At 43.3% G+C, this 25,853-nt stretch overlaps 1 protein-coding gene across 1 annotated transcript in view; it reads right to left on the bottom strand.

The window, feature by feature from the left end:
* Positions 1-3,407: 3,407 nt before the first annotated feature.
* The window catches only part of Ism1 (isthmin 1), a 70,613-nt gene continuing 48,167 nt past the window's right edge, over positions 3,408-25,853 (bottom strand). Inside the window, exons 3-6 of the mRNA XM_075962310.1 lie at positions 21,648-21,912; positions 15,580-15,723; positions 12,284-12,373; positions 3,408-4,980 (exon numbers count right to left, since the gene is read on the bottom strand). Of these exons, the coding sequence (XP_075818425.1) occupies positions 4,463-4,980; positions 12,284-12,373; positions 15,580-15,723; positions 21,648-21,912 (1,017 nt within the window). The 3' untranslated portion in view covers positions 3,408-4,462. The remainder of the gene's footprint in view (positions 4,981-12,283; positions 12,374-15,579; positions 15,724-21,647; positions 21,913-25,853) is intronic.

Here is a 25,853-nt window from a genome sequence, read left to right as displayed (position 1 = left end):
AACTGATGATTAATTAATGAATGTGTGGTTTATATACACTATGGAATACTATTTATTTGTAGTAAAGAAAAATAAACACATGAACTTTATAGGTAAATTTATAGAACTAGAAAATATCATATTGAGAGAAGTCACCCAGACTCAGAAAGACAAAGGTCACATATTCTCTCTTATCTTAGGGTCCTAGCTGTAAATCTTCAGATGTAATTACATGTTGTGGAGTAACTGCAAAAGTCAGAAGGAAGTAAAAAGTGACCATTGCTGGGGTTGGGAGTGGGGATTGAGAGAGAAGGGAATATCAGGGTATAAGTGATCTGATGGGGAAATGGAAAAATGGGGGCTCTAATTAAAGAGGGGGAGAGAGATAAATATAGAATAAGGAGTAATGGGGGTAAAATAATAGTAAGGTTGTCTGAAAAAGTCATAAAGAACCATACTATTAACTATCCTCCTAAAAATATCTATAATACACATAAGTTGGTATATAAACACTTTATGTAATTTAAATGAAAATTTCCCTGACAATGTGCGCCCTTCAGGAGCCAAAGATCATCTAACAAGAACCTCAACAAAAACATACAAAGTGCTCTTTGTAGTTGTTGGTAAGGGTTGTCCAAGAGATTCCAGAAGCATTGCATTCTGTCTCTGCAGCCCTTGTTTACACCTAAAAGTCGGAGGGAAGTCCCCTTTGCTGAAGATACCATGCACTTCATAGTCCAGAGGACCGCGAGCTGGAACTGACCTGAAAGCTTCTTCACCGAGGGCTAGCTTTCGTGGTACCAGCAGGCAACCACAAGCTTCCAAAGGAGGAAACGACTAATCCTACTTAGCTGTGATGCCTATCAACCACAAGAATGACCAGCACAGTAGGGTAATCCTAGAGATGCAGTAGTGAATGAATACCTTGGCATAACTGGACTCAGGACTCACTCAACAAGGCATAAATCATGCCGGGTTACTGGAAATCTAACCAACTACCCAGGGCTCATGAAATCATAGGTCTTGACTCTACTGACATTTTATTAAACTAGTAGAATCCCTAACTATATTCCAAATATTTGTCCTTATACCTATACAGATACGGGTTGTCCTCACCCTCATCAAAACAAAACAAAACTCAGTGCCCCATTTTATAATTGGGTTGATCAGCCTTTTACGGTCTAGTTTCTTGAGTTCTTTATATATTTTGGAGATCAGACCTTTGTTAGTTGCGGGGTTGCTTTGGGGGAGCCTAGGCAGTTTGGATGCTCACCTTACTAGACCTGGATAGAGGTGGGCGGTCCTTCCCACAGGTCAGGGAACCCTGATTGCTCTTCAAGCAGATGAGGGAGGGGGACTTAATCGGGGGAGGGGGAGGGAAATGGGAGGCGGTGGCGGGGAGGAGGCAGAAATCCTTAATAAATAAATAAATTAAAAAAACAAAACAAAACAAATACAAAAACCCCAAAACCTTCTCTTGGTAACAGCTGGAGACTGTTACAGAAAATCACAACCAATGAAAATGCAGAGTTATGGAGCCCAGACCCAATGGATATATCTACAAAACACTCCTGCACCTACAGTTCAGAGACCATTGTGGTAGAGGCGGAGGAAAGGTTGTAAGAACCAGAGGATTAGGGAGTTGGCTGTGAGACTGTGTCTCCTAGGAATTCCAGAAGCTATGCTCATAAAGTCTCGCCAACATGACTGTCTAACCATGAGCTGAACAAGGACAAGAAAAATAGACATGCCAAAGTCGACAGGGAGAGCCCAAGGAACATTAACCCTATGCAAGAAATACCAGCCACTAAAGAACTCTGAGAGTGGGAGGAATTGTCTTCCCAGGGACGAGCACACCTAGTTCCAAATTGTCAGCCCTGAAAACAGAGTGAGCAGACTGTACTTATGTATTCACGAATGCACATGTGTGCGCGCACGCGCCCCCCCCCCCCCGAGCCAATAGATAATTAATGAAGAAGAGAACAAAGAGGGATATGTGGGACAGTTTGGAGGGAGGAAAGGGTGAAATGATGTAATAATATTGTAATCTAAAAAATAAATAATTTAAGAAATCAATTAAAATTACTAGAAGAAAAAGTCTTACTCCTCTACTGGAACTTTAAGATGCATTCCTTATCCCCAGAAGGGTTTCCCCACAGCCTTGGACTTGCTCGAGGACACCCCTCAGGTTTTGCTGCAAAACATTCTTAGTCCTCCATGCTACTCAGATGAACTTCCCACATGGCTTATCTCTGGCTTTTGCTTGTATGTGCTTCCTGGCAAGAAAACAATCAGCTGAAAGGTAATACATTCTATTTCCAGACAATTCTCTTTTAAGATGTTTTCTACTATATTGCAAACCAAACTCTCTTCTTCCCTGATATATGGACTGTTTATTCTCTCTGCTGGTTCACTTGCTTAGCAATCCTTCAGATGTGAATAAGACATTATAAAAAGAGTTATTTATTTGTCTGTTTGTTTGCTTGTTTGTTTATGTATTTGATGTTTTGACACAGGGTTTTTCTGTGTAGCTTTGGAGCCTGTTCTGGAAGTCACTCTGTAGACCAGACTGCCCTCAAACTCACAGAGATCTACCTGCCTTTGCCTCCCAAGTGCTGAAATTAAAGGAGTATGCCACCACCGCCTGGTGAGGTTTTTATTTTTATGTGTATGTGTGAATGTCTCCATGGATATATGTGTACCATGCATGCCTGGTATCCACAGAGGCCAAGAGAGGGTGCCAGTTCCCCTGGGAATGTTAAAAATGGGTGCGAGCACCATGTGGTTTCTATGAAATGAACCCAGGTCCTTTGCAAGAGCAGTAAATGTTCTTAATTACTACTGAACAATCTCCAGTCCAAAACAAGAATTATTATTCCATCATGAGATGCAGAACCTAAATATAAATTATAGGATGGTTATTGCCTCAGTAAATAATTCATTCTAACGTTTTTTATACGTTTATACTAACAAGGGCTTTGCCATAGGAACTCACTTTTACCAGAGAACTTGAGTGTGTGGTCAAGAACTTCAAAACCACCACGGATACAAGGAATATGGTTTGTGCTTTCTGACCTTTGGTTTCTCTCATCTGGCAAAAGAATGATTTGCATTGTAAATAGTTCTACATGTTAGTTGTATTTCTGTATTCTGTCTGGAGTAGCCTTGCCCAACTTAAATCTTTGCTTTAGCTTGGTTTTCTTAGATCTTGATGAGGAAAAAAAAACACATGTGTGCCAATTGCCTTGAGCTAATTGGGGGACAAGTATATCAAGAAAGATGTACTTGATGCCATTGGTGTTATGACTTTGCCTAGCCACTGTAAGTTCATTTGTGAGTCTTTTATTCCTACCTGAGTTGAAGCTTTCTCCCATGAAAGCCTTGCTTCCCTTGGAGTAGTTACAATATTTGTATCACAAATCAAGGATGCAGGTAACACATTTTATTATGATTTTATTATATATCTCTTTTCCTGGAGTTTTGCAAGTAAGATTGCCTAAGAACCAACTTTTCATCTGTCTTCCAGTTCTACACCCACAGAACTGGACTGCTTTGTCGCTGCCCAATGCACAGTATCCAATGATTCAATAAATACTTTACAAAAATAATGCAGTTTTTTCTTTCTTAAAACATAAAAAAGTAGGATTTCCCGGACTTCAGCTCCTACCACTGCCTTTTAAATTTATTTACTGGGAATATATTGGTAGAGAAAAGTTGTTATATTAAAATAAAATAGATAAAATGGGGCCCATATTATTTTCTCACTTGTTTTGCTTTTTTCTTTTGGAAAGTGCCACTCCCGGCTTTATGCCTGAAACTTCCTCCAGTCTCCTGAGCTTGTTAATACCATCCTTACTGGAATCACATTGTTCATTTGTTTTAAAGTCATTTAAAACCAAGTCTTAGATTTGACTCTAAACATTCACTTTCTACTCACCCCTGGCCTGGTCTAAGGCAAGAGAATGTTGGACTCTGTGACTCCAGCAAACACCTTCTAGCTAAAGAGCACCCGGTGTAAGGTGGCTGGTTTTTCGTTTTTATGCATCTCCACTGCAACACTCCTTTTCTCCCCATTTCCCGAAGTCCTTTCCTTTTTGAACTCTCTCAGAAGTGATTAAATAATTTTTACAAGGTCAACTCCAGAGAAAAGGGAAAGCTTAAGTCACATTTGTATTAAATAAGTTATATATAAAAACCGTTTATAATGTTTACAGTCTCAGTCTTTGCGCTCCTGTGCACTCGACAGAGGTGGGAATTGAATCACACCCACTATGGCTCCCAAGTTCCTCTTCCTGCCTGCACACCCACTGTCAGGACTTCCAACAGGGTTTGTAGGTAATGGATATAGCAGTCCCTCAGACCCAGAGCGTACCCCTAGTGTACTTAGAAAAATACTCATGTGGAATGTACAAAAATGTGGCTTAAAAAAAACTGGGTGACAGTTGGCAGATCAGTGCATTTGTGCCTCCGAACCAGCATTGCTTTAGTATTCCCTGGCCTCTTGGAACTGTTTAATGTAGTCCTCATCAGAGGGGCTTTCTGTGCACTTCTGTCCGTTATTGGGAGGCCGGGCCTCGTTATACCTACTCCAGTCGCCCTTGCAGATGATCCAAGGCAGAACGTCCACTTTGTAGTGGAGCTCAGCGGAGAACTCGGTGCTGATGAGATTGGGTGTGCCTGCCCCTTTGCCTCTGGTGATGAGTTGCATGTTGTCCCCATAGCAACAGTGCTGGGCAGCCAGGGTGGTACTCTCCAGGGACAACATAGAGCGGATGCAGTACCGGGCAGTAGGCTTGTAGATCTCCAGTTTCTCTTTGGGTCCACTAGCATCCTTCCATCGGAAGTCCTTGCGCTTGATGCGGTCAAAGATGTCGGCTGTGCTGTAAGCCACCTCAGTGGGGTAGGAACAGGGACAGCTGGGCAGGTCATTGATCACCTTGTGCATGTATTTCTTTAAGAACTCACTTTTGCAGCTCATCCATCGTTCACAGCTGTCCATATCTGAAAAAGACCAAAAAACCCCTTTGAGTTCATGCTTAGCCTGTTGTGAGGATGGAAATGAAGTCAACAGTGTCCTCCCTTACGTCAAACATCCAGCAGGTACCCATAGCCACTACACATGGTGGCCATTCTCATCACCCCTGAACTTGGCGACTTTGTTTAGAAGACATCTTCCCAACTCCTTACTCTATAGTATGAGGAATTTTCCAACAGAGGACAGCAAAGAGTAGAGTAAGTCACTGATTGAATGACTACCAATATTCTCTCACCCATATTTAACTATCAGTGCATTTGATCCATCTTTTAAAATTTTATGTAGAAACATATGTTATTATCCCTAAATTGAAGGCATCTTCAAAAAACTCCAAACCAAACCAGATCTCAACAAAAGCCCCAATAAAACCCTCAAATGTAAAACAAAAAACAGAATATTATGACAGATAACCATAGCCTAATTATATATCCTAACACAATTAGCTGATTCAGAAAGCTGCATTGAATTTCCTAAATAAGTGGTAATGTTGTGGAAAGGCCTCAAAGGATTATTTGTAGACTTGCATTTATTTTATTTCTGCCACTCACTGAGTGGTTTAAAACATAATTCATCTCCCAACTGCTGATGGACCTTAATTTTCACTATGCAAATTCACAGACTAAGATGCCTCAAAGGGATGAGAGCGTAGCTCAGAGGCCAGAGGTGATATGTTTGGTTTTCAAAGCATTGAGAAAAGGTTAATTTTGTTGCAAATACTTAAAAATTTATGGACTCTAATTATATGGTGGTCAACTGCTTTTTTCATTTAGTTCCAGTTTGATGATTTTTTTTTCTCTTTTGGGTGTGGCTTTGTTTTAAATTTTGGCGGGGCTTTGTTGTTATATTAGGTTTTTGCTTTTTGAGAAACAACTTAAGGTTGTGTGAATACGAAGAGGGGAGATGATCTGGAAGGACTTGGGGGAAGGGAAGAATATGATAAAAATATATTTAAATTTAAAGTTTGTTTTAAATAATAAAAAATAAAAAAATTCATTTATGGATTCAAATTCTAAATGTGCACTCCTGGCTTTCTTTAAGAACTGAAATTTGAACATATGCTGTTCTTCTATTGTCCCTTGGGAACAATCGGCAGGGTATCTGTGAACAGGACAGGACATTGCCAGGTCAGCCCGGCCCCTGCCTGATCTCTCACAGGGTTTCTCCTGGTCTGTCAAGACCTTGGGGAAGGGTTGAAGGGGAGAGGAGAGGCAGGGAGGGGAACAGAGAAAAATGTAGGGATCAATAAAAATCAATAAAATAAAATAAAAAAAGAACACAGACACTGGGGAAATGTTAGCCAAACAGGAGAGGATTTGATATTTGGTGGAGGGGGGGGGGAATCAAACAAATGCGCGAAACACATAGAGTCTCACTGTAACCCAGGAACTCAGAAAATCCTTCTCAGTCTTCCCATTCAATGACAAGATCATATTTTACTTAAAAACTGTATCCCAGATCAGGCTGGAACATCAGAGCCTGTAATTCCAGCTAATCTGGAGGAGAATCACAAGTTCAAGGCCGGCTTGGATTACAGAATAAATTTAAAACAAATCTGGTATGGAGAATAAATCTAAGGTTAACCTGATATACAGAAGGACTTCAGGGTCAGCCTGGGAAACTTAATCAGACCTTACCTCAAAATAGCAAGTAAAGGAAGACTAGGCACATGAGTAGGCCCATGCCCGTGGTTCAAAGAACTTTGTCCTAGCAAACAGTAGTACTAAGGAACTGTATCCCCACCCATCTTCACCGCGCTGCAGAGAAGCCCTTTTTACATTGGACTTAGATGAGGTTCACGAATGCTCCATCTCCATTTATAGTGGATAAACTCAGGTACAGACCTTTCTTTCTTTCTTTGTGATTAGTCTAACTCCTTGCCCTCACTGACTGATCGGAACAGAAAGCACCTTAATCAAATACTACTAAACCTCTTTCCTTTCTTCAAACCCCTGGACTTTAGCCTTCACTCGGCTGAGCTGGCACACAGGTTTTCCCCATCAGGATCCCTACTGGAAGGAGGTTGGTTGGTGACAGGATAAAATCCTTTAATCTGCCGTTCACTTTGCCACATATCTATCCCACTTCCCACATATCCATCCCACTTCCCACATATCCATCCCACTTCCCACTTCTATTGTTTGGATCTTAAGTGTCTATCAAAAGCTCATGTATTGACGGCTTTGGTCCTCAGTCTATGGCACTACTGGAAAGTAGTGGAGCTTATGGGAGTTAACAGTGTGTGTGCCATTGAAAGGCATCTTGGGGTGACAGTCCTTTTCATTCTCTCTTCTTTTTGTAGCATAACTAATAAAAACCCAGAGACAGATATTGGGGCTCAAGCTGAAAGATCAGAGATGCAAAGAAGCTAACCAACCAGAGAGCTCTTACCACTACAAAATCTTCCAAATGAAAAGAGAGTGAATTCCAGCCTTATATTCCTCTCTAGTGCTGGGATTAAAGGTATGCACAACCACCACCCGGCCTCTATGGCTAACTAGTTTGGCTGCTGGGATTAAAGGTGTGTACCACCGCTGCCTGGCCTGTATGGCTGACTAGTGTGGCTAGCTTTGCATTCTGATCTTCAGGCAAGCTTTATTTATTAAAACACAAATAAAATATCACAAAATCTTTTTCTTCCCTGTTGCCATGAGGTAAACAGCCTGCCCAATTACTGTTCACCGTGATGTTCTGCTTTGCCACAGACCCAAAGACAACGGTCCAAACACCATGCACTGAAACTAGAAGCCAAAATAAATCTTTCTTGCTTTTAAGTTGTTTTCTCTTTCAAGTACTTTTTTCCCCCCACAGTGATGGAAAGCTGAACACATCATGGCTCTTTCATGCTTTATTTACTTCTCCCTAAGAGAAAACCTGTTTACCTAAACCTAGACATTCTTCTGTTGTTGTTTTTGAGACAGTCTCATTGTGTGTCCCAGACAGGCCTGGAACTCACTTCATCCTCTAAATGCTGGGATGACAGGCATGTACCACAATACTTGGCGCTCTTGTCTAAAAAACAAAACAAAAAAACAAACAAAACCAAAACATTTCAAAACTGATCTATGTTATTTCTGGTAGGGTAAGTCAGGAATAGTTTTGGGTGCCTGTTACATCATTCTGATCGTGAGCATGATGTAGGACTAGTAGCGGCCAGACTTCCTCTTCAGAGCTCCGGGAAGAGAGCCTGCTGTGTTTACTTTGCTGTCCACCTTCCATCATCCAGCTCATCCTTGCCTTGGAGGTCAATGAGCAAACATGGAGGAAGCATTGCTGTCTGGCTCCTCCCTTGGCAGCCCCTGTTCATTTTTTTTTCCTTCCTGGTTCTCCTTTTCTCCTTCCCTAGGTGTCAGACTGTCACTCCCATCTGGTATGTGCTACTTGCAGAACTCAAATTGATACAAGCTTCAGTGACAGAGATGGCAGGAGGCGGGGAGGGCCTTCCGCTTAGCATTAATTGTAAAAACCAAACTTTGCCAGTAAAAATATCTGGTGGGGGACAGGAGGAATGGGTTACTGCACTTGTTACTCGGCATAATTATCCAAGTTCAGATCCCCAGCACGGATAAAAAAGTTGGGAACAGCAAAACATGTTTGGAGCCCCAGCACTGGGGGGTTAGCAGAGACATGTGGGTCATGGGGAGACCTCAGGCTAGCTAGTCTGAAATAGTCTGAAATAATGAGCTCCTGATTCTGTGAGAGACCTGGTCTCAAAAGGTTAAGAGAGAGAGCATCTGATACTGACCTCTGGCCTCATGGACACACACACATGGAGACACACACACACAGAGGGAGGGAGAGGGAGAGAGAGAGAAAGAGAGGGAGAGGGAGAGAGAGAGAGAGAGAGAGAGAGAGAGAGAGAGAACACAAAAAATAGGATGATTGGGGCTGAGGACATGTTCTTCTCTGGAGAAGAAGATACAAGAGAACAAAGCTTTTGGCATCAGACAATGGAGATTTTATTTAGTTTAGGCTTGTTTAGAGGAAGCCACTGAGTACAGTGAAATATGTAGCAACTTAGCTGTAGAGCAAGAAAATTGAGCCAGTGTTGAATGCAGCACAGTTTATCAATGGTAAGAGCTCAAGAAAGTATGTTTGGTGGTGACAGCAAGAGGAGTCAAAAATTTTAGACTTCAGTGGCCTCGAAGACTATGGGTAAAGAGAGTCAGGCAGGAGAAACGACTCCAGTTTTGAGTCAAATGCCTGGGAGGCCGGTACAGTTATGAGTGGAATCACATGGTCAGGACATAGTGTCAGCTGGGGGAGGGCACAGGCCTCTTATCAGTTAGCTGGGGAAGAGGGAGATGGGACGTTTCTCATGAGTCCACAGAGCTCTGGTGTGAGATGAGGTTCTCATATTTAACCTGACTGTGATTAAAGCCCACCTTCTTAGCAGCTTTGTGGCCACCGACAAGGCATTTCAAGCTGCGGGGCTTCTATTTTCTAGTTCTCGAGTGGACACGAAAGTAGAACTCCTCTGACGAGCTTGGGATGGAGACTCAGTGCCAGGGGATCGCTCTGGGTAGGGCCAGCTGGCATGCACGGTGGCTTCTTTCTTCTCTGAGTTCTAGGATTTTTGTGCCTATGTCCTCTTGTCTGTCCAATCACTCTGAGTGGGACAGTTCCATCTTGGGCAGTACCTGGGATGGAATAGGCTTTCCTTGGAAGGGCAGGACCTTCAGAAGCGAAGTCCAGGAGGTCCCAGAAAATGGCGTTATATTTTCCAAGGTGGGAGACTCCTTTAACTCCTTTGCCTAAGGACATTTATTGACTCTTTTAATTTTTAAAAACAGATTTATACAGTATGATGGGCATGCTTGAATTTGGCAGATATTAACACACCAGATTCTACAGTCATTCTGTGAGATACACTATCTCATGCTGTTCTACAGATGAGAAAACTCAAGGTCGTGTTAGCTTGAGTAACTTGATCACGTGATGATCCAATGTTTCCTCATTTTCTGTTTGCTCTTCTATGTCTTCATCTCATGGTTCTCTTGTCCTGATCCATGTAGACCATAGCCATAGGTCTTTCACCCCCTGGTTTCTATTTGAACTGCCCAGTGACCACACAGAGGGAAGAGAGGCAAGTTAGAATGATTTACTTGTTTCTCTCTCACTGCACACTGTCTGCATTCTTTGGAGAACTGGGACTGTGGTCAGGTGACTTTCTCTGTGAGCTGTGCCTGCTGCTCCTATCCTGTTCCCATCAGATCAAGAATGGTAAGGGTTTTCCAAGGTTGCCAATCTTGGGGTTCCCTTCTTGGTTTATATCTACCCTCCTCAGTTTTACAAACAAATGGGCCTTCACTGAAGACTCACCAGCTACCTACACTGAATGTGCTCAATTCATTTTTGTCTGGATTCTGGTTGAAACAGGTCTACTTAGTTCTGGTGTCTTGCATTAGATGTGGTCTTATACCTCACCCTGTACAAAAAGGCAAAAGGTGCTTGCCTGTGAAACGTGACATGAGAAGTTCTCTGCCCCCAAAGACCGCGTCTTCTGTTCTCTCATTTTATGTAAAACTCACACATTTAAAAAGTCAGTTTAAAAAATAAATCCAATAGGGGGCTGGAGAGATGGCTCAGTGGTTAAGAGCATTGCCTGCTCTTCCAAAGGTCCTGAGTTCAATTCCCGGCAACCACATGGTGGCTCACAACCATCTGTAATGAGGTTTGGTGCCCTCTTCTGGCCTGCAGATATACACACAGACAGAATATTGTATACATAATTAATAAATAAATAAATATTTTTAAAAAATCCAATAAACTGTGTTTGCGGAAGGCTCTTGTTCAATAAATGTAATTTCATTGTGTATGTGACATAGGGAGTGAGATGGAGGCCCTACTAACACAGAACTTCTAAACTGTCCTGAGTTTGGCTTACAGACATGCTTGAATGGATTTGTTTTTAAAAATAAATTATTAACAAGCATTGTAAAAATTAAGGTATATTTGAGCTACACAAGATCTGGGTTCAGTCTTCAAAAATCAGCCCATCTGATTGCACAGTGCTAATGGCTTGATATTCACCTCATATCAGTGGTTAAGGCATAGCTGCCCCTGCCTCTTAGAAAAATATTATTAGTTCATTGATAATATTGTATAATATGTTTTGGTCATACTCACCACCCCCGCTCTTCCCAGAGCTACCCTCCTCCCTAACTGCCTAACTCCATTTTCACCCATCAGGACCAATTTGTGTCATCCTAATATTCTTAGCTATGCTGTCTTCAACTGGAGCATGCTCAGCTCACTTAGAGAAAGCTGACTGCCCTTCTCCCAGCAGCTTTCTGCTGCAATACCTCTTCAGCTGGGGTGGTGACGGTGGGATGAGGCAGGACCATCACTGCCCTACCCGTTACTGCCCACTGCTGCTGCTGGCATAGCTCTTTCTTATTTCTTCTCATCAGGGTGCTCGCACCATGCTCTTCAGTGTTTCTCTGCCTTCTAGACTATTCTACTTAGACCCTTGACTGTCTCCTGTAGGTCTCTGGGAAAGAGAAAATTAAATCTCACAATAGTTGGGCTAGGAAACCGAAAGAGACTTAGGCCTGCTCAATTTTGTCTGGTGAGATACCGCAGACTTGAGTTTACAAAAGAATTTTCGGGGATAAAAGAAGTGGGAGAGAAGGAATCTGACTCTTTGACAACACAGAATGGTACCCAGAAGCAAATGAAGCTGCACTGTAACGCAAATATGCACCTGAGTGTGTACTTTCTGCCGTGTTCATTTAGGCTGCTGCTTCTGAGCCAGTGCTTTCTAGTAGAAAAGTGGGACACACACACACACACTCACACACACACACACACACTGTACTGAAGTTCCCTGCCCCCACCATCTAAAATTCTTGCAAAGGAGGGAAGCATATGATATTGAGAAAACTTCTTCCTCTTCTTTCTCTCTGCTGGAGACTTGGTTTTACTGGATGTGGGTGAGGATAGAGCTCACTGGGTAGTGGGCTCAATTTGTACTAGGTGAAGGGTGAGCTCAACCTGTCTCTTACTCGAGAGGCTCTGCAGGTTGCTCACAGGGCATTCTATGGCTCAGTCTAACCTAGTGTTGGAGAAATGAGGTTGCTCTTTCTTGTCTGTGGTTGCTCTTTCTTGTCTGGAGTTTATTCAGTGAGCAGGAAATCTGTTGGGAGCACTGGACCGTCAAAAGGAAAAATGAAACATTTTCATGTGTCCAACGACAGCACTGCAAAAGCAAAATGAATCTCCAAAACACTGAACCAATATTTGGATTTTCAAAAGGGGGAAAATTCTTACCAACTTCAAACAACTTGGTGGCATTAAACTCCTCGCTTCCCGCAAGCAGACTGACTTCGGTGGCTGCTGTCCTGAAGGTGTCTTCAATTCCTACACACAGACAAGAGCTCATTTTCCTCTAGTTTTATGGAAACATTCACCACTATCCCCCTCAAATACAAAACAAGTACACCTGAACAAAGCCGTTTTGTGTCCGTCGCTACTCATGGGTAGAAACTTGCCAGCAGAGGAAACAGTAAAAGCAGGTAGCAGTGCATAAAACACACTAAGACTCCAGATACTATCCACAGTGCAAAATCAGACCCAAATGTGCCCGCAGCGAGTCGCTCGGACTCACCCATTTACCTTGAAGGTGAGGGGTGGGTGGCGGTGGGGCACTTGTCAGGGTGGCTGCCTGGTGAGCGACAAACTAAAGCAGAGGCAGCAGCGTGCTCAAAACCTTCCTCTTTAATGGCTGACGGCCTGGGTTTAAATCATAACTAGCTGTGCAGACCCGGGCAGGACACTTCCTCTTTGTGTGCCTCAGTTTTCCTTTCTCCTAATTCGGGAGAACTAAGTGGCACCTCTCCCCTACAGAGGCAGCCAGTTACAGGAGTGGAATGAGAAGAGAGCGCCCCCAGAAGGGGAAGGGGAAGCTCACGGTTCCTGCTTCGTTGGTTGTCTGGCGCTATTCCTACTGATGTTTCAGAAAGAACGCGCAGAGAAACCCATTACCTACTCCAAGGAATTGAACCCGGCTTGCTGCAAACCTTTCCGCTCCCTTAACCCCACCCCACTCCCACCCCCTCTCAGAATCATCACATCCAACTCAGATTCAGCAAGTTAAGTCATGAGAAAGAGAAGAGTAGAGGCTGGTCGCTTTTTGGGGGAACCCTAGCTCCACTGTTGGGCACAACTGTATGTCATTCAAGAGATCACTTTGAGTTTGTTAGATCCCTCAAGCAAGGGTTAGCCTAGAGACATAGTTGTAATAAATATTTATTTATTTTTATTTGTGTGTATGAGTGTGTGTACACAGGTATGTTTGGGTGCCCAACAGGATCTGAACTGCCTGACATAGGTACTGGGAACTGAAGCAGCAGCAGGTGCTGTTACCCACAAGCCATCTCAACAGCCCCAAGGGGGAAATACTTTCACAGAATAATCATTACCAAGCCTACAAGACCTTGTCTATTCCATAGTTACTTCCAGCAAGGTAGAGATTCAGAAAACCACATACAGAAGGACAGCCTACTGAAAGTAGTCATTTATATCCAAAGGGACCATTGAAACTGGAACCTCTTTAAGCAGAAAGGCTGGAAAGGCTGAAGTTGGCAAGGACAGATGAGAAGAAAATGCTTCCACAGGAATGCCAGCTGCAGTGTTCTCAGTGGTCCTGGTACCCAGAAAGGAAACATGTGAAATGGCAGCAGAGAAGAACTTTTCCCTGACAAGAAATCTGAATCTTCTGGCTTGGTTGTATATGGTAGCTCTGAAAAGAACACAGGGATGCTCCTATGACTCCAAGCAGAACTCTTTCTGTGTCCAGGTGTGGCTCAGTCAGAGACCTTCCTTAAGGCGAAGGGGAAAGAGTAACAGCAAAGGCCATGGTCTCTCAAGTTAGGCAGCATGGATTCAAATTCTATTATTATTGTTATTGTTATTTGTTGCTGGTTTAGGGCCTCAGTTTCCTTAAATGCCAGACAATACAATAATAAATTTCTGTTCCATAGGGCAGTTTTGACAATTGAATGAAAGAACATACCTAAAAGTCATGGAAGTTTGATTGATACTAAATTGCTTAGAACACTCCCAGTCTCATCGTTACTATCTTTTTCATGCTTTTCATCAACTCCTTAATCTTAACCTTTTTCTCCACCCCTCTCTTCTCTTCTCTTCTCTTCTCTTCTCTTCTCTTCTCTTCTCTTCTCTTCTCTTCTCTTCTCCTCTCCTCCCTCTTTCCCCCTCTTCTCCACTTGCTTTCTCCTCTATCCTTCCTTCCTCCCTCTCTTGCTTGGTGCTAGGGAATCTAACCTAGGGCCTCATACATGACTAGACAAGCCCTTTTTCTTTCACCCCTAGACAATCTTCTTTTTCTTCATCTCGATACTTTTTTTACTTCTCTGTTTTTCTTCATTGTCTTCTTTTCTTCTTCATGTTATTCCTGACTGTTGCTTCCTCCCGCTCATGTTATTCTTCACTGCTTGGTTCCTACCCATTCAAAACCCACTTGCCAGACTTCCACCTCAGCTCATTGCAAGGAGCACAGGGAAGATGAGGAGAGTAAGATGTCTGCAGGGCTGACACGGAGCCGGAGCCACCACTTCTTACATTTCAACCCCACAGTTTGCCAGCGTACGCCTCATTCAAGTCGCTCCTTTCTCCCCCTTCTCAGAAACCCCTTTGTGTTTCCACTTTTGTTTTGGTCCAAATGTCCTTGGCTTGAGAATAGAATGTCTAGGAGTAGAGAAAGGAAGTCTGAGGTATGGGGATCAGATTTTCAGTCTCTGAAATTTCTTTTAGGTGAAACCATTTGGAATGTGTGGTTTCATGAAAGGGCCCAAGATATTATTGTAGGCTGGCATTCTGGCTGGCAATGGGAATACAGTAAAACCATAGGGAAGGGGGCGATAAGCTTTGTGCAAAGGACCAGGAGGCACATAGTTCAGGCTTTCTGGATCACTCACAGCCTTGGTTGCCTCTGCTCCTCATGCTTAATTCTTTTAAAAATGAAGGTCTCTACATAAATAGGTCATAGGTCAGATTTTGACAAACCACTATAACTCTGTCAACCACAGTCAGAATTATTTTTCAGTCCCAATAGGATTCCTTGTCAAGTTAGCAATTAATTTAATTTTCAAGGCACTGATTCTACAGTATAAGATCACAATTAAATGCTAAGCTACACCAGTTTGTTTCATGGGAAGCCTTCGGCAGCTCTCTGGTATTACTGACAAGGCTAACTCCTTGGTTTTCCTGAGAATAAGAATTCACTCACGCTGGCTCCCTTATCAGATATAAGTATCTGTTTTCAAATGAGTTTTTCAAGTCATGACAATCCCACATCAAAGTCCCAAACTGACCAGAATCCCTTCTTCAAGCCAAATAAGTACAATATAGCTCTGCCCTTTAGGTCACAGCCACTGCAACTGTGCTTAAGACTTAGGAAGTCCATCTTTCCATTCACCAAGTCTATCAGTTATCTGTTCAAAAGATTTATAATGAAAGTGGTTATCTTTTAAATAATTTCTTCAAGTTTTAAATTATAAATGAAAAGAACTTTCCCCTTGAACTTGTAATCATAGCCCCACAATTACCTGGGCAGTTTGGACGGTCACAGGTCCTTGACTCTGTTGCAATGCATGCATAGCCACAAGAACGGGTCCGTTTCTGGTTGCCATTGCCACAGGTGACGCTGCAGACAGACCAGAGACTCCAGTCACCCTCACCATCTGTGGAATCTGGAAGGGAGCCAGGGAGATGGTCATCATCCCCACCTGAAGAGTCCCCAAGTCTCCAGTTCAAGTTGCCTGTCAGCCACGTTCTGCTCCGCTTTCCCAGTTCTCATTCTCAAAGGGTTTAGTTGTAGCCTGAGCTCAAAGCTTACAGCCATAGGTTCATGTTAGAACTCAGGTCTGTGAAGACTGAGAGGGCTGCAGTGCTGTGATCTGTACGTGACCTTTTCTCCTCGGGGGAGGGAGATGAAGAATAAGGGCTATAGAAAAGTAGAGGAGGGGGGGAGCCAGGGGAAGGGGTAGGAAGAGGAATGCACAGAGCGGGATGGAGGAAATCAGGGAGAGAAAGAAAGAGGAGGAGGAGAAGAGAAAAGGAGAGGAGAGATGAAGAGAGAAGAGAAGAGGAGAGGAGAGGAGGGAAGGGAAGGGAAGGGAAGGAAGGGAAGGGAAGAGAAGGGAAGGAAGGGAAGGGAAGGGAAGGAAAGGAAAGGGAAGGGAAGGAAAGGGAAGGGAAGGAAAGGGAAGGAAAGGGAAGGAAAGGGAAGGAAAGGGAAGAGGGTTCCACAGCATCTGGTCTTCCTTTGACCTTATGGTCCCCATTGGCTTCCAGTCTAGTTTACTCTGGTGAATCCAATCACCACGAAAGAAGTTTAAGTGGAACAAATTCAAGAATGGTGAGATGCCACTACCAAAAAATGGAGTCGCATGAAGAACAACAGAACATTTGACCGTGGAAGGGAGGCCCCCAATACTTCTGTATAGAAACTGAATGTAGCCAAGGCCGTCAAGTGTAGAACTGCCCAACAGTCTGATCTGAGCTTGCTGAGCCACTAAACCATGAGAAATAATGACTGATGTTTTTTCAGGTGCTAGGTAGAGAATGGTTTGTTACACAGTAGCAAATAACCAACATATTAATGGTAAGTAGAGAACTATCCTTTGAAGTCATTATTCAACATCTGGCCAATGAGTGTTAGCTGAATTCTCACTATATGTCAAGCATAATTCTAGGTATATGGGATTTATTATTAAGAATAGTTTTCCTCACTCTGGTAGAATAAGCAATGAATACAAAATAGTAAATTATATAGTAATTTAGAAGATATGAGAAACACGGGGAAAATGTGGAGCACACAAGAGGGGGCTGGAGAGAGCTGGGGATGTGTATACATTATCAAGACTGGCGTTCTCTTATCAGAAGTAACCAAAGTTTTAGAGTGTCTGGGGGTCTTGTCCAGGGTTATCAGGGTAACAGAAAGGGAAGCTGGGCTGTAGCATCAAGTCCTACATCTCTAATGCATGACTTCTCTCCAGTAACACCACTCCATAATGGTTTCTCTTGGCTCATGCACAGCTTGCCTTTGGGCTTCTATGGGGCTGCAGTCAGGTGCTTTGAAAGGTTGGGATACCCTTCCTTCACAATAGGTTGTGTGGTTATTACATAGACCCAGCAAGAATGTTCTCCATATGTTTCCACCCGAATCTTGGGTCCGGTGCCAGCTGCTAAGGCTGGTGTTTACACAATACTTACTCTGCAGGCATCCTGGGCTATCACAGGGCTGCTGAGCCGTCTCAGAATTGGTGTGTGTGTGTGTGTGTGTGTGTACATGAAATTGTGATGGCCTCTTCCCTAACTGAATATAAAGATTCTCATGGCATACCTGCCTTCAGAAGCATCATCCATATCTATCTCCTTTCATTCAAATAATTTTTCACACTTTGATTTTATCTAAGAAACAAGTTTCCTAACCACACAGCCAACCAGAAGTCTGAAGCTTCTGTTTTACATTAGTGAAGTGGGCACCATTTTCCAGTGTGACCTCTCTATTGCCTCCTCTGGGGCACAGATGCAGCAGGGCCGGAGTGACAAGTTGCTTCCCGAGGGAGAAAAGTCTGAGATAGAATAGTCAGGGATCTCTCTCAGAATTTTGCAGATATGCTTGGAACAATTGCATGCTTGTCAGTGACGCCATCTCTATGCAGTGAATCATATTACAAGTGCACATGCTGCGTTTTTATCCTGCATCCACAAACAGGGCCAGATTTTGTTAAAGGGAGCAGCAAGAGGCACAAGTAAAGATTCTCATATTTTCACACCATAAAAAGAGACAGGGCAAGTTTGGAAAGCAAACATTACTCCATGCAGAAAGATGCCATGTCACTTGCTGAGGGAATAGCAGCCTAAGATAAAAGCCAGTGAGGTCAACGGTTGTACTGCTGGACTTTATAAAAGCAAAGGAGCCTCTGCCATCCAGAAATCTCCTGCAATCTTTCCTTTCCACTTTATTAAGGGCGAGAACTCATACAGGGCAATGTCACTCAACTTGAGGGCCTAGCTCACTATGAGGCCTATACTTGAATCTCTGTATGAGCTGGACTCCTCACTTTGGTTTTCTGGATCTAAATGACTGTATTAGCTTCCTTTTATTGCTCTGCTAAATCACTGATCAAGATCAGTGTAGGGAAGGAAATGGTGTATTTTGTGTTATGGGTTACAGGATCAATCCATCAGTGAAGGAGGTCAGGGCAGGAGCTGAAGGCAGGAACCTGCAGGCAGGAACTGAAGCAGAGACCAGGAGGAGCACTGCTCACTGGTTGGCTCCCAATGCCTTGCTCAGCCTGCATTTTTTTTTGTTTTTTTTTTCATGATAGGGTCTCTCTGTGTAGCCATGGCTTTCCTGGAACTCACTCTCTAGACCAGGCTGGCCTCGAATTCACAGAGACCCACTTACCTCTACCTCCTGAGTGCTGTGATCAAAGGTGTGCACCACCACCACCCGGCGTCAGCCTGCTTTCTTAAGTGGTCCTGGATTGCCAGAACCACTTGCTCACAATGAGCCTTCCCATGTCAATCATTAATCAGGAAATGCCCTCACAGACATGCCCACAGGGCAGTCTGATGTAGGCAGTTCCTTCGTTGAGGTCCCCTTTTCAAAGTCCTCTATAGCTTTTGTCAGTTTGTCAAAACCTACATAGCATGATGACTAAATGCTAGTGTTGCGTTAAAGTGTATGAGAACGATGCCCGTAAATCCTTTCTCCATGTCCGCTTCCTTGGTTTTTTTTAATGCTGGTTCTGGACCATGTGATTGGCTTCAATCGATGGGATGATGGCAAATAGGATGCAAGCAAAGGCCTGCAAAATGTCTAAGCATGTAGACTTGTCTTGTTTAGTTGGAGGGAACTATTCCACTACCATGTAAAGAGCCCAAGGAAGTTGAGGGCCAGAAGAGAGGCTTTGGCCATCTCAGCACTCCTACTTGTCTAGCTGGGCCCCATCATTGTTACTGAGGTCATTGAAGACTGTTCAGCTGCAGCCAAACCAGCCCATTGCAGCTCAGATTCCAGTCAACCTGCAAACTCCTAAGAATGAACCCCCTTCTTCTGCTGTTTGAAGCTGCTAAATCATACTGGTTTCTTCGTTCTTGTTTATTTGTTGAGATAGAAACTATGTAGACTGGGCTGGCCTCAAACTCATGACCCTTCTGCCCCAGTTTCCAGAATGCCAGGATTGCATGAAGTAGTTCCCTCTAAAATCTGCTAGAAATATGCCACAAAAATCTATTTTTATCTTAAGATACGTTATCTATAAGCAGTAATCAAGAACTTATTCTACCAGTAGGTGGCTTTCTCCAAATCCTTAACTGCTCAGAAATTAGACACATTATTAATCATCTCTATGGAGGAACAATCTTTTAGGAAGATCTTCACCATCTTGAGGCCTCTTATCACACACTGATCCAGGTCAGCATCCAACAAAGACTTTCCAGGGGATTCCTGAGGTCAAAGGACAGAACAAGGATTTCTGTTTGGAACATGTCTTTCTGGGGAGAAATCCTCTCTGTTTTAATGCCAGATGGAGAAATTGTAATATATGTAACAGAAGGTAAGCCTAATTTATGATTCTAGAAACACAAATGAGGACATGATATGTGAGCTTAACTGGGAGGAAGTGTGGCTCAGAGCAGAAAATGAGAAAATTGCAATGACAACAAGAACAAACTGTTCCTGAGAATACATCTATGGCATTTTGACAGCCCAATGACATCAAAGGGCTCAAGGAAGGAAGGAAGGAAGGAAGGAAGGAAGGAAGGAAGGAAGGAAGGAAGACAATGCTCACCATTGTAATGAGCTGAGAACTCGTGTTCATAGATGCTATATGGGATGGTAAAATCTTTCTTTTACAGTGTCCGGACAGTAGAGCTTCATGGGCCAGTTCTACAGGGGCCATGGCCAGTTCAGTGTAGGAACCACTGAATTAATTGACGGGAACTGGGTGGAAGTGGCCTTGGGAATCCAGCACCACTGGTCCTGGATGGTCATGGCTACATTTAACTCCCAGGATAAGTCTGCCATAGGAAGAATATTTTACTCCTTTTATGGGTAAGGAAACTGAAGTTTATAATGAAACTTATGATACTTATGGCTATCCACACAGCTCAGGCTCAGCACCACAGCAATTATAGCTGAGGTCTGTATATTCCCACCACACTCCGTTATCTGTCCTGCCTTCCAGCAACACTCATTCTGGCCAAAGTTAGCTTCCTCTTTTTAAGACACTAACAATACTATCATAATGAACATTACTAAGAAAACTCCATGGGGAAAATAAAGACTGAAAAATATTCTGTTAAAATTAGGCCATGACAAGTTAGAGAATTTCAAAAAATTGAATCTTAATGGAGATACCAATGTGCAGTGTTCATCTAACTTTACAGTGGTCAGTAATGGAAAATGACCATGGACAGGAAAGTACTTGCTTGGATCTCTGTTTGAAACTCTCCGTATCTTTCATTCTTTTATGTGGTGCTTTTCTTTCAACTGTGATAAGACATCATGACCAAGGCAACTTAAGAAAGAGTTTATTTTGGGCTTAGAGTTGCAGAGTGTTAGAGTCCACGGCGAAGGTGAGAGTATAGAGTGGAAGTAGCCAGCAGCAGGTGCCTGGAGCGGTAACTGAGAGCTCAGAAGCCAGAGGTAGAAAGAACACACGGGAGGATGCTGGCTGTTGTAACCTTGGAGTCCATCCTGAGTAACATACCTCCTTCAACCAGGCTTCAACCACCTCCTAATTCTTTCCACACAGTTACCAACTGAGGACCAAAGGCTCAAATATCTGAGACATTTGCAGGGCATCTCATCCAAACCACGACACTCCTCATTATGTATTGTTCATTCCTCGGTCTGCTGATGGGGAAGCCACAGGAACTTAACAGCAGGGGCATTTGTGACACATGGAGTATTCATTTGAAGGAAGAGGGAGTTCGAATCATTGAGTGAGAGGTTGGAGCTGAGATCCCTTCACCTTGTCTCTCATCTTAACTGAAGTAAGAAAGGAACTTTTGCTATTTTAATAAAATAATTTAGTAACCATTGAATCTGGAAGTTTTTCATTACCTTATGAACGTGGTAGTCTCACCTTGGGGTACAACATTTATAGTAGAGGGGGGAAGCCTGCTCTGACAACTGTGACACGAGCTGTTCATGTGGATTCTCAAGGGCTACCCCACTGCTAGTATCAGAGCTGACATGCTGCCTGGTCACAGGAAGCAACTGTGTACATCTCTGTTATTAAATTGATTTGCACCATAGATTTTTACAGTTAAAAAATACAGGGAAGGAGATTTGATGATTTATTCATCTTTAGAAGTAAAATTAAGTTGCAGAGAAGACTAGACAGGAAAAAAAAAAAACCCCAAAGACCCTAAAAAATATCTCAAGTATAATTTTAAAATTATAGCGTTCCCAAAAAAATGTGGCTGCAGATGGCTCCATAGGGCTTCTGTGAACACAGCCTTTATGAGGTATGCCTCATAGAAGACTGAAAACCACATACTGTAAACTGAGTTTTGTTTGGCCACTCGTCTCTGAGGCCTTATCATCCTCACTTACTCTCCCCACCAATTTTATATTACTGGGTAGTAAACTCACCATATTCTGGCTGCTCTTTGGTTTCAAAAGTCCGGTGGCCTGGGGCTGGACGGTCCCACCCCCTAGGAACACTGAGGAAGTTGCTGTCATCTGAGGTACTGTCATACTTGTAGTCCTGGTCCCCGCTGTTTGTCCTGGCCAAGGACAAGGACCTCTGCCACCAGGCCCGCCAGTCAGGAACCGGGACTGACCAGCTGGGTTTATTCTCTGGATGCTGATCCTTTTCTGCTTCAGAGTCAGGACCGTCGACCACCTCTATGGTGACCTGAGGAATTCAGAACAGGCCAGATCAATAGCGAATTGGCAGCCTCAAGCGAGGAAGAAGGTCTGAGAGAGCTGAAGGAAAGGATGGCTGCAGCCCTTGTGGAAGAAAGCTGCACTTAAACAGCGATAGAGAACCCAAGACATCCAGGAATGACCCACATGAACTCCACAATTACAAAAAGTATGGTCTCAGATAGGCAAGAAGCTAGTCATGACTGGGTTCTTGGTTTACTGATGAACAAATTGTGGATAAGCCTTTCACTGAAGGAACACTGTGCTCCTGAGGTACCGGAAGGACAGCCACCACAAAGCACAATTTATTGAGCAGGTGCTGTAGCAGGCACTGTTCTAAAGGCTCTGTCCATGTGAATTTATCGATTCTCTCAGACCACATGTAGACCACACGTAGACGCGACCCCAAGGCCCTCAAGATAAGGCTTTTTCCAGTTATGATATTTCTCTCCTCCCATTGTTTGGCCTAGTAACAGGGTCAAAGCGCATAGTCCCTGAGCTATGGTTAGAACTTGTTCTTTGGATTAACGAAACCTACTTTTGAAATCTATCATAGGTCTGGAAGAACACAGCTTCTTGGCTCTGAGAGACAATCAGCATAGAAAAACTTGTTTAAAAAAATAATAGAAGACTCATTGGGTTCCTCTGGCCATCACATAGTTCTTGCAACACCTCCTGGAAGGGTTACATGCAAATGAATCAGAAACACGCACTCCAAGTAATCAGCGCAAGATGTACCGGGCAGATGCATTCCCAGTTTTGCCCTGACCTGACATCTGAGGAGTTGGTGAGATACCCTGCCAAGTTGCACTGGGGTATGCCCATCCTCTAGATAAACAGCTTGGGGGTTGTTTGTTTTGTACTTGGTCTGACACTTAAAGAAGCTGCCAAGCCAATAATGGTCCTGGGCGTGAGGTCCAGAGGGTGACCTTAGATCCCATAGTATACTGAGGATGGATCAGGACAAGTACATCCATCTCCTCTGTCGTGGGATGCCTTAGAAGGGCACCGTGAGCATTAGCCCATGATGCCATCATTGCCTTAATTTGTGAGCAACTCCTGTATGCTTATAATTATGAAGGTTTTATGGGATTCAGCTGTACTTTTAAGATCAGGAGAAAAGAAATACAATCCCCATGTTCTATCATTGTTGTTTGGTGGAATGGACGGTTGCTAGGGAATACAGACTTGGATGAGCCACGTGGAACCTTGAAAGGACAAGTGAATAAAGAGTATACTACTGGATGGCAGATTAAAAACTACCATGGTAGGATGGGCAAGGCAGAGTCTTTGAATACATGACCTTTCTCCTTTGAAGCCCCATCTCCCTCTGCCTAGAGATAGAACCACTGAGCGACAATGATTGTTTGCAAGGGTATTAAGGATCTCAGAGGAGAGAAGCTGCCAAGAGCCAAGGGGAGTCAGGCAAGGAGGCAATTATGGTAATGAAATCAGTCTCTGAGCAGAAGATAAGAGAGGACTACGTGCCCAATAGTTTTGATACTGCATTTGTGTTCAGACTAGAGTCAAAGGGATTGCTTAAACAAAATGTGCCCTGCAATTTCTCCAAGCCGGGAATAAAAACAATTTCATGTTTCAAGCTATTACCGTCAATACGATTTTTTTTTCCCTCTCAAATTGCTGCTCAGATCCAAACAAAATAGAGTCCTTGCCTGGCAAGGCAATGGGTAGCAAAATAGGAGGTTACTCCAAAAACGATATCAATGGCTGAATCTCAACAGGGTCGAGGTTTCTTTCTTCTCTTTAATTTCTAGCCACTGCCCCGAATGAATTACAAAACAAAGCAAAACACAAACAAATCTTAGGACCCACCCTTCCCCACAGTCAGCAATGTGGAAACCTCATACTGATATCAAAAGAAGAAATCTAATCTTGAACCTGAAATTTTATAGGCATCCAATTAAAAAGACGCAACGAGCATGGCAAATGCCTTCTCAAATGGCTGGGATTACTTTTCTGTTTCCTGTTTCCCTTGCTCTATTCGGGTATTTTAGAGTCGGGGAAACCTTTGAAAAAAAAATCTCTTGAGCAATGAACTTGAATGTACTGGAGTACAGTAGACTTCAAGCTGATATAGGCCCTAGATTGCTCCACCCTTTTCAAAAAGCTCTATTGTACATCTCTGAGGCACCTTAGTACATCTAGTGAAAGAGAGAGAACTCTCACAGAAGCTCCAGGCCCAAGGCAAGACAGAATCTCCCAGCTCCAAAGGATAATGCAAAAATAGGTATCAATTCTGTCCCAAATTGGTAACCTTGATCAGCTTTTTCTCTTTTTGCTAAATAGTTAAAAGTTACATTAGAACCAAATTCTTTACTCTTGTTCTGCAGAGCACTTTCGGTAGCAAGACTGAGACAGTTTCCTATTCTAACTGCTAAGGAGCCATGGCCACTGTAAAGACGTGTATGTAAGCTGTGCTGCCACAGTGAACCCAGTGGAGCTTTCTCTTCAGTTGCTCCTCTGAGCTTTGTGAGCAGAATGGACTGGGCACATGGATGTAGCCTGAAAAGTTCCCAGGCAGAAAGAGGATTCCCTCAAGAGCACAGAACATCCAGGAATCCGTCTGCAGCAAAGGATTCGGCTGTCCTTCTTCCCTGACAACTGCGGCAGAAAGAACACGAAGTAGACCAGGAGGATATTCAATCCTCTTGTCTCAGACCTGCTGATGCTCCACAGGAACTGTGGTATTCCCTACATAATTGCGGTTGCTGCACTCAGATTTACAGCAGCGTGCCCGCCCAAACATAAGTGTCTCTTCCTCAAAACTTAGACTCGGTTTTCAGGCACTATTTTGGCTTAGGGAAATCAGTTTTCCAAGTTAAATGGTGAAGAAAGTGTAGTGACAGTTTCTGGGTAAATCTTTGGAATCCCAATTAATCTTTGAAGCAGTTGTTTATTCCCCCTGCCCAGTGTATGTGTGTGTGTGTGTGTGTGTGTGTGTGTGTGTGTGTGAGTGTAAACACTTGCTACAATTTGTGTGGTCAGTGGACAACTCTGTAGAGTCAGTTCTTTCCTTTCACATCTGTGTGGGTTCTGGGGATTGAACTAGGTAGCCAGGTTTCTGAAGTAACCTAATTATTCTTATAGATGTTCTTCTGTCCTCTTCATCTGTACCATCTTCACCCATCATATCCAGTAGTTCCAGAAAGCTTACCAGACACATAACCCTATGCTAAGCCCTTCGTGTGGATAATCTCAGTCCTCAGAGATCAGATTCCATGGGTAATTGTAGGTGGAATTATCACACCAATTTTATAGTCAAGAAAACTGAGGTGCAGAGAGATTGAAAAAAACATCCAGGAACCCAAGACTAGCAGACTGAGTGGTGGTACTAGACAGGAAACCTAGCTCAGACTGACTCCATAGTTCATGATGATGGCAGAAGTCTGTGAGAATCTCAGCTGTCCAGGTTTGTCCCCATTGGCATACTGGTCCTTATTCAGGGCACAAACATTTCTTGGCTCTTACTCAGCCAGACTGGCCATTTCAAAAGTATTATAGATACAGGAGGGAAAAGCAGAAGTAGACACACATAAAAGCCTGACTGATCCCTCTGAGTATATCTTGTAGCATCCCAGAGGCCTAGGGCCATGGAAATAAGTCTGTGTGAAGAAGGGTCTGTGGATGGCTGTGTTTAAGTCCCTCTCAATGGAGGCAAAGAAAGAACTATATTGGTGGAAGTGGATACTGACCTCAGACTGATTCAGAAAAGGGATATGTTTGGTTGTGAATAGCCACTGGAGTAATGAGTTGACACGGCAAGTCTAATAATGAGTTTATTTTGGAATTTTTGTCTTTGTTATCTGACCATCAACCAAAGAACAAAAACTCAGCCAAGGGCACTGAAGTTCAAGTCTAAGTTGTCCCGAGGGATTTTCTTTCTTTCCTGAATGATTTCTTTTTTTTATA

This window comes from Microtus pennsylvanicus, chromosome 2 (assembly GCF_037038515.1).
Source record: "Microtus pennsylvanicus isolate mMicPen1 chromosome 2, mMicPen1.hap1, whole genome shotgun sequence".
NCBI lineage: Eukaryota > Metazoa > Chordata > Mammalia > Rodentia > Cricetidae > Microtus > Microtus pennsylvanicus.
This window is presented reverse-complemented; position numbering and strand designations above follow the sequence as displayed.